Raw genomic sequence first — 18,431 nt, 5'->3', positions numbered from 1 at the left:
TTGACGTCAATGAGGAATACATTAAATTATATTGTGCCATGGTTTAATAAAAGTTTACAAAGCTTTTTTGTTATTAAAAATGGCTCAAATCAATAAGGAATGAAAGTGATACAAGTACATCGCGCACTTAACTCATTAAATGCTGCGATGTACTCTGGATACTGAACAAATTGCTTCAACCATCATTAATGATGGCACTCCAACAAAGCAAACATAACACACACACACACACACACACACACACACACACACACACACACACACACTCACTCACACACACACACACACACACACACACACACAGATAAACAAGTGACAATACAGAAGTCTAGTTGGAGAAAATGACATGTGCAGGGTCAGTTTCATCTCAACAGCTTCTCTCTGAATCAAGCAAATCGATATCTAGAATGAAGAAAAAAATTACATGAAAAATAGCACTAAAGAAAGACATTTGTCTTCAGTTCTTGGTTCTCTGTGCTTCACAGATTTTCACAGCTCTTTTGGTGAGCTGTTTAACCTTCATCATCATCACAGAATTTGGACCAGTAGTGCAAAGTTTCTATGCAATGTGGGGTAAAAGTGCACAACGCAATACCAAATATTACAAAACAATAAAAATATGCTCTGTGGGAAAGTTAACCATCCCCAAAACTCCAAAATCAGGAACTTTGTCCATTGAAGAGTAGATCTGGCTGATGCCTACTTTGGCACAATGTCTGATTCAGTGATTTATTTATTTTTTTTAAATGAGTCTCTGGGTGACAGCAATAAGAAATGCATTCTTGTCTCAAGGGGTTGTGCCCTCAATAGTTCAGTGTATCTGAAGTGGTGTGCAACACACAGTTCACTGCACATGAAGGTCTGCACATGAGGGTCTGCTCTCTCGAAGACAGCATCTTTTTGATTGAATATGGTATCAGATCATTTATTTAGTCTCCTGTTGCTTAGTTCCTCAATGTACATCAGACAGAAATTCTAATCCTAGTGGCTTCCCCATTCTACTGCAGGGCACTCATACACTCTGGCTCATACTCTGCCCCACGTACCAAAGCAGCAATTCTGGTACAGTGCCAATTCACCTATGGCAAGAATGGGAACATGGGAGGAAACTAAAACATCCAGCAAAAACTCAGACTGGCAGAGAAGGACACGCGGTCTCCACAAGGAAGGCACTCCAAGCAAGACGTGAACCAGAGTTCCAGCTGCTGTTGTGCCTCTATGTTGTCTCTATTGTCCAAATGCTACAACTGATCATATGCAGTTTCCTGACTCAGATCTCACTACATTATAGCAAATGTCAAACTAAATCATTTTTTTCAGTGAAGTGCTTTTTGCATGTTCTGCACAAACCAAATGCAACTGCCACAACTAGCATTGCAAAAATCAGTTTGCTGCAATTTAAAGAAATTTGCTTTAATTCTGCATTTTTAAGAAGTCACAAAACTATACGCCATTGCTGACTCTCCAGCTAATTCCAAGAAATTAAAATTAATATTTTATAAACTACCCTAAAATCTTAATACAGCTTCACATTTAATATAGCTAATAGCTCAAACATAAAGTTGGGGTGTATCACAATCATCTTAAAAGTGGTAATACATAATACAGTACCCATTGTTTATGTTGGTAGTTGCATCATCTGAATACAACTGTAAACTGAACTGCAGAGTACTGATCAGTTTCTCAAACAGGGAGGTGGGCTAATCGGGTCTATATTATATTGTCAAAACGGCATTACAGCGAATGCCATTTCGACGACACAATGAGCGAAGTGCAAAAACAGCAAAAGCTAAGTTCAGCAATTTTCTTTCCTAGGGAAAAAAAAAAATCACTTGGCCTGAGCCTTGACATTGTCCTTTACCTGTCACTGTAGTGCGATATCGGAGTTGGTATATTTAGTTGGGGGGGGGCACAGCCCCCCAACTTCGAAATGTTGAAATGGTGATGTTGGCATTTGGTTCTTTATGTCGTCGAAATGGCATTCGCTCTAATGCCGTTTTGACAATATAATATAGACTCGGGCTAATCCAAAAAGAACCTTTTCAGCACATCTACACTGAAGTGATGTGAAAACACAAAACTACAGAAGAAAAATTAGAAAGCTTTGCAGTATGGGACTTACACACCTTCACAATAAAATAATATCCATGATAAATATGCAGTTTAAAATTATAGTATGAAAAGTATCTGAAGAGAATTAGTTTAAAGATTTTAGATACATTGCAGAAACAGATTTTGTAGTTGATGCAGCTTATAAGGTGATTATGACTGTAAATCAATAGAATAATGCTATAGAAGCAGTTGTTAGTAGTTACATCCTGTGGGATCAGGGTAGCTAAAAGCCAAAAATGGGAAGGTATTTCTGAGCATAAGCCAACAGAATAACATAGTACAAGTATTTGTTATTAGTTGCTCTGACCACTGTACAAATAAGTCAGACTTGCATAACATGAAGCAACACTTACAATTTCAATCAACACCTGTTGAAGCTAAAAAATGTAGCAATCAACATATGCAAATTAACAAAAGCTTTAACAATTTTATTTTCCTCAGATAAAAAATTACAATCACTTTGATTTACCTGCAGTTGTGAAAGTGAGCCTCTCTGAATGATTTCACGCAGCTTGTCCATCGATTCAGACTGCCCTTCTAGTACACCATACAGTTCTTCAATCTGCAACAAAAATAAACAAGTTATACTCTTTGATGAGAACTACACCAAAAATCAACACCCATTGATACGCTAAGCGGTGATCTGAAATGGCAAAGAAAAGTGGACCGTCCTCCACTGCTTACCACTGGAGATCAAATCCACAGAGAGGAACTTTTAATAGACTACACTGAATGAAGGTCTGGAAACCACTTGCTTTTCAGGATGAATCCACACAAGACTTGGAAACTGTGGGACTCACACCCTCAAAATAGAACTCAAGAAAAAAAAACAAGAAGGTTGATGGGGAATCCAAGCTCACTGACAGTGTCCCCACAAAAGAGCTGAGACTTTCACACTTTCAAAAGGAACCTGGATGAATGGATGGGGCACAGTAAATTCTTACCGGGGATAGCACCCACAACCCTCCTGGACATGGGCAGTCATTAAATACAATCCTGGCTATTGACTAGAGTATCTATGGTATTACAATGGGATGAAATGGCTAGGCTTGGAATGACTTCCAGGATGATAGCCTAGTAACCTCCTATGATCCTATAAAAGTTTGGACACAGAGGCATGTAGTTACCCTTCTAAAACCAGACCTTGTAAAAGTTTGGAAATGTAAATACAAAGTCTGCTGTCATGACCGGCCAGGTATAAAAAGCCTACACCAAATCACATCCATAACACTTGCAAGAAAAGACAGAAGTAAGCTATCAGACAACAGTGATGATTGTGGGTGGAGGGTATGATGCCAAGCACTAGGCAGATGAAACACAACACTCAGATTAAACAAGATGGAACATTTTTCTCTTCTTTCAGTGGGGCAGTATAAATTATCTAGGAGGACAGGAGATTGTGTTTTCACATGAACTGGACCAAGAATACAGAAATCATATTTACAGTCTGAAGGACTGTAAGCTGGCTAAAAACAGTAGTCAGGTTTCAGCCAACAGTCCATCAACCACACCTGTTTTGTTTTGTTTTTTTAATGAAATTACAGTGTAGTGATGCAAAAATCTTTGTCTTTGGCATGTAAACTGAAAGGACTTGGAAAGCTCTGACAAAGTTATGCGCCAGCAGTTAGGAATTTACTGGCAGGAAATGAAAAGTAAACACCAGGAGGAATAGTTTATGCTGCTTAACCTCGGGATTTTGTTTTTTAATGAAACATGGCAAAGAAAGAAAGAGATCCAGAAAAAAAAAAAAAAAAAAACTGGTGAACTAGTTCAACGGTAAGAGTTTTAAAAAAACTACAGTTGCCCATCTTTGTATTTTAAACCATGTCAAAACAAGACTAACCCAGACAAAGGTAGTAGCTGAAAAAAAAAATGCAAGGATGCCGTTTAAGACCACGTTTAACCACCAAGATGCTTTGTTAACTCAACAGGTCTGTAAAATGAATACGACTCATAGCTCAGATAGCATCAAATGATAATTAAACAAACCGAGTCTTAAACGTACAAGAGAATGGGCAAACTGTACATTGCCACCCTGACTGGAGAAAGTACAGTTGTGTACACTTACCATAAATGTATAATGTTCTAGTGTATTCACTGTTGCAGTCATCACCTGTGTCTCATCCCTGCTGTGGTTGCCCTCAGTCGGCCTGAATACCAGAGTCAATATTTCTGTGCACCAGCTGCCATTGCCTGTAGTTTGACATTAGGTCATCAGTGCTATAAAGCAAGGCAGCCGACGTCATTTCATCAGTTTTTCTTGCCCTAACCCATCAATAGCACAAGGGTAAAGAGAGAAGTGGTCCTGGTGGCTAAAAGCCACCTTGGGAAGCTTGTGTCCCCTAGGGGGAAGATGTTAAATGGGGGATGGAGGGAGGGAAACCAAGACTGCAACAGTGAATACACTCGAACATATACATTTATGGTAAGTGGACACAACTGTACTATGTTCTTCATGTTTCACTGTTGCAGTCATCACCTGTGGGAGGATTCCCAAAGCTGACGTAAAGGGTGGAAGGATAGGTAGAGTCCTAGGTATGGGTCAGAAGGCCCTGCAGAACTGCAGAGGCAAACCCTGCCCTAGACTTAGAAAAGAGTGTAAGGTGGTAATGCTTTGTAAAGTTATGGACAGAGGTCCAGCTGGCCGCTTCCAAAATGTCTCTGGTAGGTACTCCTCTGAAGAAGGCAGTGGAAGTGGAGGTTGCCCTAGTGGAGTGGGTACAGATAGACTTAGGGATGGGTTTCCCATGTAGTCTGTATCAAAAATGGATACAGTGTGAAATCCATTTGGAAATGGCTTATTTGGAGATGGGCTTCCCTTCTGCCACTGGGTCAAAGCTTACAAGAAGCTGGTCAGTTTTTCTGAATGGCTTAGTACGATCCAGATAGCATCCAAGTTGTCTGTGCATGTCTAGTGAATGTAGAATTCTTTCTCCCTTGTTTTGAGGATTGGGAAAGAAGGCAGGAAGGTGTATGGCCTGGTTATGGGTCACATCAGATACCACCTTGGGCATAAAGGAGGGATTAGTCCTCAGGGAGATTCTGTCTGCATGGAAAATTATGAAAGGCTCAACAGTCATGAGAGCTTAAAGCTCCGAGACCCTCCTAGCAGTCAGCTAGTAAGAAGGCAGACTTCCAGGAGAGATATTTCAATTCTGTTGAAACGGCAGGTTCGAAAGGAGGTAAGGTTAGTTTCTCTAACACATCACCCGAGGTTGGAGTAGAAGATCTTCTGGGAGGCCTGATATTAGATGCCCCAATGAGGAATTGCTTAATCAAAGGATGAGAGAAGAGGGGTGGGTCTGAATCATAATGGGCAGAGATGGCTGAGGCATGCATTTTAACAGAGAAGGAGAGATCACTATTGAGCAACTCTGCCAAGTAATACAGGATGAGAGGGGTGGGGAGGGTTGGGAGATACTGCCCCCTTTTGATTGTTTCCAGGAGCAGAATCTTTTCCATTTTCCTGCACAAGATTTTCCTGTGCTGGGCCTTCTGGCCTCTGTGATGATGTCCAGGACCTGTTTGCTTAACAGGGACTTATTGTTAGTTTTTACAATATGAACCATGCTGAAAAGTTTGAGAGTCTGTAGGTGTGGATGCAGTACCTTCTCCCTCTCCTGGGTCAAGAGGTCTGACCTTTAGGGGAAGCAGCTTCAGGGGCTGTAAGGTCAGACTGCGCAGTAAGGGGCACCAATGCTGTCTTGGCCAGTCTGGAGCAATGGCCTTTGGTCTCTCCTGTCTTATTTTGGTCAGAACCTTTGGAATAAGGGGCAGAGTAGGGTATGCATACACAAAGAGGGGCCTCCATGGGAAGGTCAAGACATCCACCTTCTAAGCTTGGAGGTGATACTCCCTGGTACAAAACTTGTGCAGCTGGTGGTTGAGGTGCAAGGCAAAGATGTCCGCCTCTGGGGTCCCCCACTCCTGGGTGATCTGCAGAAAGATTTCTCTGTGGAGCTGCCATTCGTGGGGGTCCAGTAAGTTTCTGCTTAGGTGGTCTGCCAGTGTGTTGTTGATCCCTGGTAAGTATTGGGCAATTAGGTGTAGGCCCATGGAGGCGGCTGTAAGCCAGAGATTTATGGCTAACCTGCATAGGGGGTAAGATTGGGTGCCCCCCTGCTTGTTGATGTAACACATTACTGTGATGTTGTCTGTTTTTATAAGGAAAACCCCTCACCCGAGATGCGGTTGGAAGGAAGTCAGAGCGTTTTGCACTGCCATCATTTCTTTCTGGTTGATGTGCAACTGAAGTTGCTGGGCATTCCAAAGGCCTTGGGTACACCTGCCTGCTAGGTAAGCACCCCAAGCTATGTCGGAGGCATCGGTGGGGATGGTCTGGCCAGAAGGGCGGAGGATGAAGGGAAGACCCTTGTTCATGGCACAGGCCTCTGCCCACCAGAGAAGTTCATCTGTTATGCAAGGGATCAGTGGGAAAGTGGTCTCTAGTGACAGAGTGCTGACACCAAAGGTTCTTTAAGTACCACTGAAGTTTTCTCATGTGAAGCCTGGCAAGAGTGATGAGAAGGATGCAAAATGCCATGTATCCTAGAGCTTGCAGGAACTTCCTCGCAGTGAGGTGACTTCTGGAAGCCAGCAGAGTGAAGTAGAAAGGCAGGAAGCTCCACTTTTCTGGGGATAGGAAGGCCATTAGGGTTGTTGTGTCTAGCACAGCTCCCAGGAAAACAATTTTCCTGGTGGGGTTTTGCTTTGATTTTTCCTCATTGATGGAGAACCCTAGGGAAGTTAGGAGTTTCTTGACAAAGAGAAGGTCCTGGAGCAACTTTTCTTTGCTGTTCATCTGAATGAGGCAGCCATCCAGGTAAGGGTAAATCTGTATATTTCTCTGTCTGCAGAATGCTATAGCCGGGGCCAAGCATTTGCTGAATATTCTGGGAGCAGTAGATAAGTCAAAGGGCAGTGCAGAGAACTGAAAGTGCTGACAGCCTGCTCTGAAGCACAGGAAGTTTCTGCACAATTCCCTGATGAGGATGTGGATGTAGGCATCTTTTAGGTCTAGTGTCACCAGCCAGACATTTTGTGTGAGCATAGGCAGGAGCTGTTGCAAGGTTAGCATTTTGAATCTGGGGACCACCAAGGAGGTATTCAGTTTGGATAGATCCAGGATGGGGTGCCAAGTGCCCTCTTTTCTGGGAACAAGAAATAGTCTGGAGTAAATTCTTTTCCTGCTTGATCCGGAGGGACAGGTTCTACTACCCCCTGGGATATTAGTGTTTTTACCGGTTTTAATGCCTTTGCCCACTGGTTTGGGGGGGGGAGGTCTGGGTACCCTCTTGGAATAGGGAGTTCACTGAAGGAGAATTTGTATCCCTGAGAAATTATTTTTAATACCCATTGGTCCTTGGTTATAGAGACCCAATTGTCTTTGAAGAGGGTTAGCCTTCCCCCTAGATTTAGATGATTGAAAGGAGTGCAGAAGGGGGAGGGAGTGTCATTGTGAGTGCTTGCCATAAAAAGCTTCGAACTCCCTGCCTTAGAGGCGGAAGTAGTCCACTGTTTGCTTCTTTGCTGACCTTGGGATAGGGGCCTGGATGTCCTGCCCCTGTGGGGCTTACCTTGGCCCTGCCTGCTAGGTGCAGGGAAAGCCTAAGGCTTACAGGAGAAGTTCCTGTTAAATCTGGGTGGTCGAACTTGAAAGAAATCTTTAACTCTTTGCACAGATTTTGCTTTGTCTTCCATCTTTTTAAGCACCTATTCTGCTTTTTTCCTCAAATAGGCTTTCTTATTTTGGGGTGCATCAATAAGTTTAGACTTGACATGATCAGGGAGGGGTTGTTCCTTCAGCCATGCATGTCTTCTAATAACAGATCCTGTCACTGCTGCCCTGCTAGAGGCCGATAGCTAAGGTTGCAGAGGTGTATACTTTCTTACCCCATCTGTCCAGAGCTCTGGGGTCTTTGGAAGAGGATTTTTGGCAGAACTAGTCTTAGCTCCTTTGGGTCCCTGTGTAATGACCTCAGGGTCTGCAGCAAGGTTCCTGTACAGGTATTTGTGAGAATCCAATACTCTGTACTTCCTGTCAGGTTTAGCTGAAGCAGGGGGCAGGGGGCAGGGCATCAGGGGCTAAGCTGAATTCATGGAAAACATCATCCACCACTTACACAATAGGTGGGATGGCCAGGGGTCTGTGCTGAGGCAGGTCCAGAAACTCTCTAAGTTGTTTATTTGACTGTGGGTAGTCCTGAGATTCCCACTGAAAATGTTCCTTGAGGGAATGAAGGGTTTTCCCTGAAGGAGAGGTCCCCTGGAGGGGAGGCAGAGGAGATGGATTCCTCTGCATCTAAATCCTCATAAACAGTTAAGGGCTGTTGTTCCTCTTCAAAAGCAGAATAATCAGATTCCTCAGACTCCTGGTCTGTCATAATTTCTGGAGAAGGGTGTCTTTTCCTTTTAGGAGTGGGGGCCTGAGTACCTCGAATAAGGGAGAGGAGCTCTTCCGCCATTTTAAGCATTTGTGCTTGGGGTGGGGGAGCAGTAGCAAGATGGTGGCTAGAAGCAGATTTCCTAGGAGTGGCCTGGCTTTTAGGCCTGAGAGAATCCGTCGTTTTTTGAGAAATGGTAGTCGGAAGAGAAGACGTTGTTTATTTTGTCTAAAATCGGTAATGCAAACGGTCTCCTTGAAAGCCAGTGCCTGCGTCGCGGCTCCGGATCCAACTGAGGCAGAGACAAGCAAAGGCTCAGAAGACGAAGTGTACTACTGTGGCATATCGGACAACAAAAAGATCTCAGCAGAGGCCTGCGTAGAAAGCAAGTCGGGCATCAGGGCTGCAAAAGTGCCTCACTGAATTCCAGAGAGCTGAAGACTTGCTTAGCGGTAGCATCGTCAGAAGGCTTAGCCTTGTGTGGCCTGTCTCTATATGTTTTTTTGAAATGTTTACAGATTGTTGGCTGATGGACCTCATATCGGAATTCGAAGATAGAATATGAAAATAATGGTCTACAAAAACAGCTCTACAGCGAATGGTTCTCGCATTAAAGAGGGCACAGAACTGGCAATGAGGAACGTCGTGGTCTGGGCCTAAACAAGTGACGCAGTAAGAATGAAAGTCTCAGTGTGGGATCTGCTTTCCACAAGCGAGACAATTGTTGACTTTTTTGGACATCAGTTAGAGCAAGAAAAAAGGGTCCCCAATGGGGTACTTCGCTTTAGAAATTTTCTGCTGAAATTCAACTTCTAGTAGTGACCGATTGGCACTCGTGCGAACTGCTTCTGCTACAGGCTCCACGGCAAGAAAGACCGATGTAATAACGTTGTTTGCCTTGCTTTATAGTACTGATGACCTGACATCAGACTACAGTCGACAGCAGCCGGCACACAAAAACATTGACTCTGGTATTCGGGACGGCCAAGGGCTACCACAGCAAGGATAACCCACAGGTGATGTTCTTCATGTTTCACTGTCGCAGTCATCAAAAATTCTCCAACAGGGTGCTAACGTATAGGTGATGCCCACTAAAAAACAGGCCTGCTGCTTTACAGCAGCATATTAAGGTGCCATGAAGGTTGGGAAGAAAAATAAATAAACCACTGCAGTTTTTTTTTACACTCTCTAAATGCAGCTTTGCAGTTTAATGAACATAAAAAATAAAAAAAATAAGAAGTAAATAAAAAGAAGAAATGTGTGTGTGTGTGTGTGTGTGTGTGTGTGTGTGTGTGTGTGTGTGTGTGTGTGTGTGTGTGTGTGTGTGTGGAGAGAGAGAGAGAGAAAGACAGGTGCGTTTATGTGAGTGTGAAAGTGAGAAACACAGAGTGAGTAAGAGTGGGAATATATACATCAACTTGCAATCATTAGAAATAAGAAATATGAAACACTAATGTCCGGCATTACTGACAAACCTTAAACCTCCACGATTTATTGTACTGGGGGACACAGCAGAAAGAGGTTGCAAAATCAAAGACAGTTAAAGGGCTGAGAGGGTTGCACCAAAGTGGCTGTTTACTACTATTTTTGCATGTGTGTGTGTGTGTGTGTGTGTGTGTGTGTGTGTGTGTGTGTGTGTGTGTGTGTGTGTGTGTGTGTGTGTATAACAGAGAGAGAAACACAGAGTGTGATAGGAATTTAGACAGTAAAATGCAGTCTCAACAGCCTTTTTGTTTTTTTTTAGTATGAAACCCTAATGCATCTGTAGTTATTAACTGGGCTTCTTCCTTACTGACTTTTTTCATGGGAAGGTTGCAACAAGAGTAAAGCTATTACATTAGCAGTATTTCTTAGCACTTCTCAGCTTGCTAATAAAACTGACTGTTGTAGCCTTGTGTCCACCCCCCCCCAGCTAGTACAGTAATCCTAACTGTCCAATAGACAGTACACATTTAATTCAGATCCCTGTGACTAAATTAAACATCAAGCAGCCCACTCAGTGTTTTCTGCCGTAGTTTGTATCACTTGGAGGCCCACCTGTTTATTTGCATCTCTATACATTCCCCTTCATTGCTAATGTATCTCCCTACTCTAATCTGTGCACAAACTGGTTACTAATCAGCAAGTCAATGTGAAGACACACTCTCATCCTTAACAAACGTTGCTGCCTATTCTCTCTTTCACTTTACAGGTAGCTTGAATTATTACTTACCCCCTCTGAGGCCTTCACTGATTGCATTCCACCTGGTTTACACCCCTTGTGCTATCTCCCTCCCCCAATACTAAGTCTATATTAGAATCCTGCTGAGCATGGAGCCATCTTTAAATTTCTCTCCCACCAGGACACAAGTGCTCTTCAGCAATTACATTCTGCTTGCTGGTAAGCCGTTAGACCTCAGGAATTTGTTTAAAGTGTTCAGATTTGTAAAGTAATACTTACTTTTTTCTCTTGTCTGGGCTCTGCCCCACTTCGTTCGCCCTTGCTAACGCTTGGGCTCTCTCCTCTCCACTGCCCTGCCCCCTATTCCTTCCTGCCCCCAATACCTCTACATTTATAGTAATCACAGCCACACCCACAGCTCACCTTCACATCACCTCCACCAATCATAACTCCTCAAGTCATATCACATGATACCACACCAACTTGCTCCACACAAAATACTCCCAATCACTCTCATTCCCACTAGGCATGTTTTACATCACCCACACTACTTCCCCATCCACATATAGTGCAACCCTATAATTCCTGTTGCCTGTTCAGACCCCCCACCTAGAACCAACTTAAACTTTATAACCATGACTATCACACAACTAAGTCGTCTGTCTTCTCAATTATTTACAACACCACAAGTTATCACTCTAGCAATATCCCTAAACTTAGTAGCACAACACTACATTATGCAATCTCATATACAGACACCACACATTATAATTTCTGCCCACAATTGTTCAAGAACTACATAACAGACCAGTTCAGAACTAAACACATATGCTCTCATTCCTACTCCAAAAAAAACACAATACTTTCTCACACTCCTCACCAAACTCCAACATCTGTATCACCATTTTAACACCAGGCTCACCATAAGTGGGGATATCCACCTCAACCCAGGTCCAAATCCATCCTGTCCAACACAAACTGCTCCAACACAAATGTCTAAACATAACAGCCCCACTTTCTTCATCCCTGGGTAAATCAACAACAGCAACAAAACCAACCATCTTTTAATGCTAAATATTAATATTAGAAGTATCAAAAATAAAATACCTGAACTCCAGGCCACAATAGCACACTACTCCCCAGACATAGTTGCTTTAACAGAAAACTGGCTAAATAAAAACATAGCTAACTCAGAAGTTCTCCCTACCGGCTACAATATCATTAGACAAGACAGACCACTTTGTAAAGGGGGTGGAACTGCCTTACTGTACAAGTCCAACTTAACTGTCCGTCAATTACCAAACTCCTACCCCTTCTGCAATAATTGGGACATGCTTATCTCACAACTTCACCCTAAAAAGGTCATCACCACAATTGTGATCTATATTCCACCTGGTAATACACCTGCTAGCCTTGAAGACTTCTTATCCTGGTGTTCTTCCACATACTCCCAAGAAACCCTTATTCTGGGGGACTTCAACCTAGATTGGTTCACCTGTATATCAGAACCACCAAGTAATCTAATAAATCTCCATGGCTACCAGCAGCTAGTCCAAATTCCAACTAAATGTGATAAAAAATCTAAAAGGGAATCCATGCTTGACTGGGTCCTAACAACCCCACATTGTAACCTCACACAGGCAGTCTCCCAGACACCTTAAGTGACCACAACATAATATACTTTATATGTAGTAGAACAAGCATATGCAAAACCACTAACTATATATCCACTAGAAACACAAAAAAAATTCTCTCCTGAGGTCCTCAACACTTTACTCTGTAACTGTGGCTGGAACCCCTAAAAACCCTGCCACTTGACCAGGCTGTAGCATATTTCAACAAAACATTTCCACAACATCTAGACACTGTCGCTCATTGTGCAAAATCAAGGTAAGAGCCTCTACAAACCCCTGGCTCAGTAAAGAAACCATACAAATCCTCAAGTCCAGAGACACTGCTTGGCTTTACTATAAAAAAACAAAGAAACACAAAGCCTAACTAAGTACCAAGAACTGCGCAACCGTGCAAAAAAATGCATTAGGCTGGACAAAAAATCCTACTACACAACATTACAAACTAAATACCAACACAACCCCCAAAAATCTTGGAAAAATGTAAACCAGCTACTAAAATCCACCCAAATGGCTACCCCCAAACCAACCACCCTGACACTAAAGTTCCCATTGAAACACAATTCAACTCCCACTTTGTGAAATCAATTCTATCCTTAGTATCACATGACAGTTCCTTCCTCACTATCCCCCCCCCCCAACACAAATAATACTAATACAAGCTTTACCCTCAAAACAGTTTCCACCACTTCAATCAAAAGCATGCTCTCCAAACTAAAAACCTCATCACAGCAGCCGACGTACTCCCCAGCTATTTCTTGAAATTCACAGCAGATGCTATTACTATCCCAGTCTCCACTCTCATAAACAGATCAATTGTTGAAAACTATGTACACCCATACATAAAGGCGGGACCTCCACTGAACTTAATAACTACAGACCCATTGCTTTACTCTTCCCCCTGGCCAAAATCCTAGAAAACTGCATCCATACCCAGATGCTAAACTATCTCCTAGGCAGCAACATCCTGTCACCTACTCAGCATGGTTTCAGACCTGCCCATAGTACCACTACAGCCATCCTCTGCTTCACAGACACAGTAAACCATCTCAAAAATGAAGGCCTACAGGTGTCAACTCTTTTTTTGGATATGTCCAAAGCATTTGACACAGTCTCGCACCAAATCCTGATAAACAAACTAAACCAATATCACCTATCAAATTCCACTCTTACCTGGTTCCAAAGCTACTTAACTGACAGGTACCAAGCTGTGAAATGGGAAACTTCTCTCCTCAGCTGCCTTTAACTATAGGAGTCCCACAGGGTTCTATCTTAGGACCACTACTATTCACAGTCTTCACAAATGACCTCTATACCTTCACACAGCATGCATCTATCATTCAGTATGCAGATGACACTACCTTAATCTTTGCTGCACAAAACATTCCCACCCTCCAGCAAACAACTCAACTAGCATTCTCCGACGTTGAAAACTACCTAACCAAAGCCCAACTTATCCTCAATCCAAAGAAAACTCAGCTTATGATTATAACCAGTTCTAACAAAAACACTGATAACAGTCAATTCACTATCTACTCCACAAATGCTACACCATTCGCTCCAGTGGCACAGGCTAAGCTATTGGGAATAACCATAGACTCCCACCTAAAATTTATAGTCATCTCAACTTAACTATTAAAAAAGTACATGCCAAACTGGGATCACTCTACTATATCAAACCATTTCTTACCAACAACACAAGATCAGCCATTGCTCGCTCCCAACTTCTATCCACCCTACTCTATGCATCTCCCATTCTGATTAATCTCAACAAAACTGAACTAAGCAAAATGGAAGCCTGCTATAACAGAATTGCCCACTTTGCTGCAAATTGCTCACATAGAACTCATCACTGTACTGCTTTGAGACAGCTCCACTGGCTTGAACTGCCCAACCTCCTAACCTACAATCAGCTCTGCCTCTGTCATTCTATCTATTACCTAGGTCCCCAATAAGTATCCTGCCCTCAGAAACATAGTACATCATCACTCAGCCAAAAGGCCTCTTAGATCATCAAGCAAACTACTGCTAGAAGTCACCAACATCTGCAGTAGCTTTGGAGATGCACTATACAGTAGTTCAGTGGCTAAAAAATGGAACTCTGTCCCCACTAGCATTCAAAACGCATCATCCAAAAACCTCATCAGGCAACTTCTCAAGCAAAGTTGGCAGTGCCATGACTGCTCCCCAGTCTAGTGAAAGCAGATAAGGTACACATACTAAACCTAGAGTACTTGATAATAGTTTTCAATCTTACTCACAAACACTGGCTAATCTACAATGTATGTAATGTACCTGTGTACTATGTATGTATTCTACCTATGTTAAAAAATTCAGCTGTACACTACAAATCTATTACCTTTATTTTTAAATTAATATTGTTTTGTTTGTTCATTCAACTGTAACTGTTGATGTGCCGCATACCACTGTAAAAACATGTCTTTTGTAATTTGTGTGTATACTGATCATGTCTAAATAACTAAATGTATATATAATTTTTCTTTGTGGAGTTTTTCTCCCCGGGCCTCTGCTGAAAAAGGGTCTTTTCGGCTCAGTCAGACACCCCCGATTAACAAATGTAAAATAAAAAAAATAAACAAACAAAGGGACTGTACTTGCTGGTCATGTTTGTGTGTGTGTGTGTGTGTGTGTGTGTGTGTGTGTGTGTGTGTGTGTGTGTGTGTTAAATACTAACATAATATACATTTCAGATGTAAAATACTTCAACAATTATATAAGCTACAGCAAGTCTGAAACACTGGGAGGAGGAGGAATTATTTTACATTAAAAAATATAGTTAAAAAAAGTAAAAAAAAAATATTTACTAATAATAATAAACACAAAACAATTTAATAGACAGCCCATAATATTTCTATAATAATTCCCTTCATGGTAGGCATTACCAGGGAATTAACATTCTTACTGGAAGTGGGATTATTTCCCGATAACACCAACCCTGTCTGAAATTACTGCTTGCATAAACACCAGTACAACAAAATAAACTGTAATTGAATTTTAGTTGCATTTAATATGTCTTATGTCTCTTCAGCCTTAGTGAAATGTTTATGTTAAACTAACCTTCAAATAAATAGTGAAACGGTGACAAAAAGGACCTCTGCCCTGTGTATTTCTTATCTGATTACACAAGCTCAAATCACAACTTTCCAAAAAGTTAACTGTTCACTCCACAAATCAGCAGTGAAGTCCCTCATCATTTCAGATCTATAAACTCCCTAAGCTACTCCACACTTTCACCATGCTCTTTGTGAACAAACACCTCCTCACAATACCCTCTAAGCTCTCTATCTTCATACGTACAACTACAACTTGTTAATTACAAAGTTAAAAACATTTGGGTCCATGAGATTGCAGTGTTCCTTGGAAAAAGGAATACTTTTTGACTGAAGAGGAACAAACTGTCAAGGATATGTGCCCCTGGCAGTGATAGATTTATCAGAGTCATTTTTAGGCAGAAGAAACTAGAATCTTTTGCTTCTTTCAGGCTGCAGCATTTCATCTTAAAGGCAGGGAAATCTCTTATAATGACAAAATATGTCAGCGAAGTAGAAAACGTTAGCTGTCTGTGCAAAGTTTGCACTGATGCATCAGGGCTGTGTATAACAGAAGACGGTTTCATCAGCCTGAACATTGTCCGCTTCACTTACTAAAGGAAGAGACGTTACCGACCCAGTAGCACCAGAACTAGTAGATACGGCACTGTTAACAACTTCGCCATGTTATTCTTGAGCACTTCCAGGTTTTTCCTGGAGGTTTTCTCCTTCGGCCTCTACTGACAAGTTTTCTTTTTATTTTTTTGCCCAGTTGGACTTTCCTGGTCAACCAATAAAAATAAATAAAAATAAATTTAGATCCAAACAGCTGCTGCACTATTTCTGATTACAGTTTACCAAAATTATTATTTTTTTTTTGGTTGGGGGGAGGGAGATAGTGCTATTACCACAGAAATCTACTTCAATAAAAGCTGGGGAAAAAAAGTCCTTCAGGAAACGCAATGATCCATGAAGGCCTAGGTTTGCCAGACGATACTGTCTGGTAAATGGATGGGAAAAAGAGCACCAACACCACCTGTAGAGAAACTAACCCTCTACACGTCCTTCTTTAACTGTGACCTAACAAATAAATGAAGTAAAGAACTGGATGACAGGAAGAGCACAACTGCTAAAGTATAGCTTTACATGTTCAACTTGCTAAAGTTGCAGAACAATTACTACTGGGACTTGGAAGACCTGACATCAAGAGCTCAGCACCCTTAGGGATGTCCGTATGAAGCTGATGCCTGCTTGTGCCATTTTACCATCTTCAAAACCAGGAAACTAGCAGGCTAGCCAGTCTCTGTGGTCCTGGACATAGTATAGCAGCATAACTAAAATGGCACATCCAAGGCCACTGTTTAGGCCAGGAACTTAAGAGTAATGGGGTTCCCCAAGTTTACCCAGATTTGAGCAAGCCTGAGTCCCTCATATGAGAAAGGGGTAGTTGTGTGGGGTTCCTATCAGCAGGCCAAAGACGCATGTTTTCGAATGTGTCTTGGTCGAACTGACAAAACCAAAATCGCACTTTACCGGTACTTTGCCGTTTTCGGCACTGTAGTGCGGTCTCGGTGCTGGTATATTTAAGTAGGGGGGTGTGGGGGTCACAGCCCCCCACTTAATCTCACGTTTTAATGTGCTTACTTTTTTCTGTTGGAACAGTGATTTTTTTTCCCTTGGAAAAAAAAGTCGCCGTTACGAGTTTGGTTTTGTAAGCTTTCGCTTACATGGGGTCGATTAATCACCGTTCGCTTACCTAAGCGTTGGGTGATCTAATATAGACCCGCTGTGTACAGGTAGGGAATTGCAACCCAACCTCCAGATGTCCAAGAAGAGAAGAAGGGAAGATGGCAGGAAAAGTAATACTGCAGGCGTGCTTTATTTGCGCATCTACTGTTATTAAATACCTGTACAGTTCTTTTACATTTTTTATGTAGACCATTATTGCAGCAGACTTTACTACTGGGAAGATTTGTCAGAGCTTAAAGAGTAGGAGGTGGAAGAATTAACCCCCCACCCATATTTCAATATATGACTGAAGCTTGGAATGTTGGATCAAGGCTAGCATTTCTTTTACATTTATATGTGGTAGTTGGCACAATGGCTAAGGTATTTACCTCTGATACATGGCACAGAGCTTGATTCTCACCTTTGAAGGGAAATTGTGTAGGCTTAAAATTGCCTGCAAGGGCAGCTAGCTTAGTAATTGTCTATGAACCTATAATCTATAAACCTATAAACTTCCTACTTTCAGATGAGTCCCAAATACACTAACTTGAATTATTCTTAGTGAGGCTACCCATATTAGATCTGAAGCATCTGTGGTTTTGGTATGACTGAGATTTCTGTTTGAAGGGTTCTCCTAGGTTCTGTTAGACTTGGTAGGATCCAATATTTTGGAAGGAGTGACACTTGACTAGGGGATTTTGAATGAAAATTCCAGGTTTTGAAAATAATCCATTCTAAACTGTATAGTGCTCGCCTCCTTCTCCAAGGTTAATGGAGTCAGCCCCCCCACACACCATTTTTGTTTGGAGGGGTGCAAGGAGGAACTAAAAGTCAGGGTAGGAAGTTTGCGGTATGAAGAGGGAGACAAGTGATGTTGTCACATCTGCTCTTGGCTGGAATCTGGGCACAAGGCTCCCCCAGATCTCCCTCTGCTTGCATCTCCTTCTTCTGAGTACAGTTTTTACCATTATAGTATGCATCTTTGCCTTGTTTCTGGTTAACAGGGCCTTTGCTTAAAGGGGTAATTTCTGCTGCACCTAAGTACTAGAGGTTGAAACGTGATTCCATGGTCTACCTGTTCTCCTCCAATTGGTAAAAGACAACTAAACTTGAGGGTCCACAGAGCAAGTCCTTGCCAAGTGCATCATAATGTAGTTGTGCCTTAACATTCTTTGGCAGTGACTGAGTTCTCAGGCAAGACTGCCTCCTAGTAGTAAACACCATACCCATAAATTTAGCAGTGTGCCTGTCTACTTGAAGAGCAGTTTGGGCCAGGCCTAAAAATATATCCTTCAGAGTGTCATCCTTGACTTCTCCAAAGTTTTCAAGGAACGTCTTTAGATTAAGACTATGGCTGTTGGGGTGC

General features: G+C 42.1%; 1 protein-coding gene across 7 annotated transcripts in view; it reads right to left on the bottom strand.

Annotated features, from left to right (window-relative positions):
- LOC122813133 (phosphodiesterase 4D interacting protein) overlaps positions 1–18,431 on the bottom strand; it is a 1,898,306-nt gene that overhangs the window by 816,403 nt on the left and 1,063,472 nt on the right. For all 7 annotated transcript variants that reach the window (XM_044085281.1, XM_044085280.1, XM_044085276.1 and 4 more), the window contains one exon: positions 2,582–2,674. In XM_044085281.1, coding sequence (XP_043941216.1) covers positions 2,582–2,674 — 93 coding nt within the window. The remainder of the gene's footprint in view (positions 1–2,581; positions 2,675–18,431) is intronic.

This window comes from Protopterus annectens, chromosome 10.part0, assembly GCF_019279795.1.
Source record: "Protopterus annectens isolate FY-2018-M chromosome 10.part0, PAN1.0, whole genome shotgun sequence".
NCBI classification, from domain to species: domain Eukaryota; kingdom Metazoa; phylum Chordata; order Ceratodontiformes; family Protopteridae; genus Protopterus; species Protopterus annectens.
The sequence above is the reverse complement of the archived record's forward strand: the minus strand, read 5'-3'. Positions and strand labels throughout refer to the sequence as shown.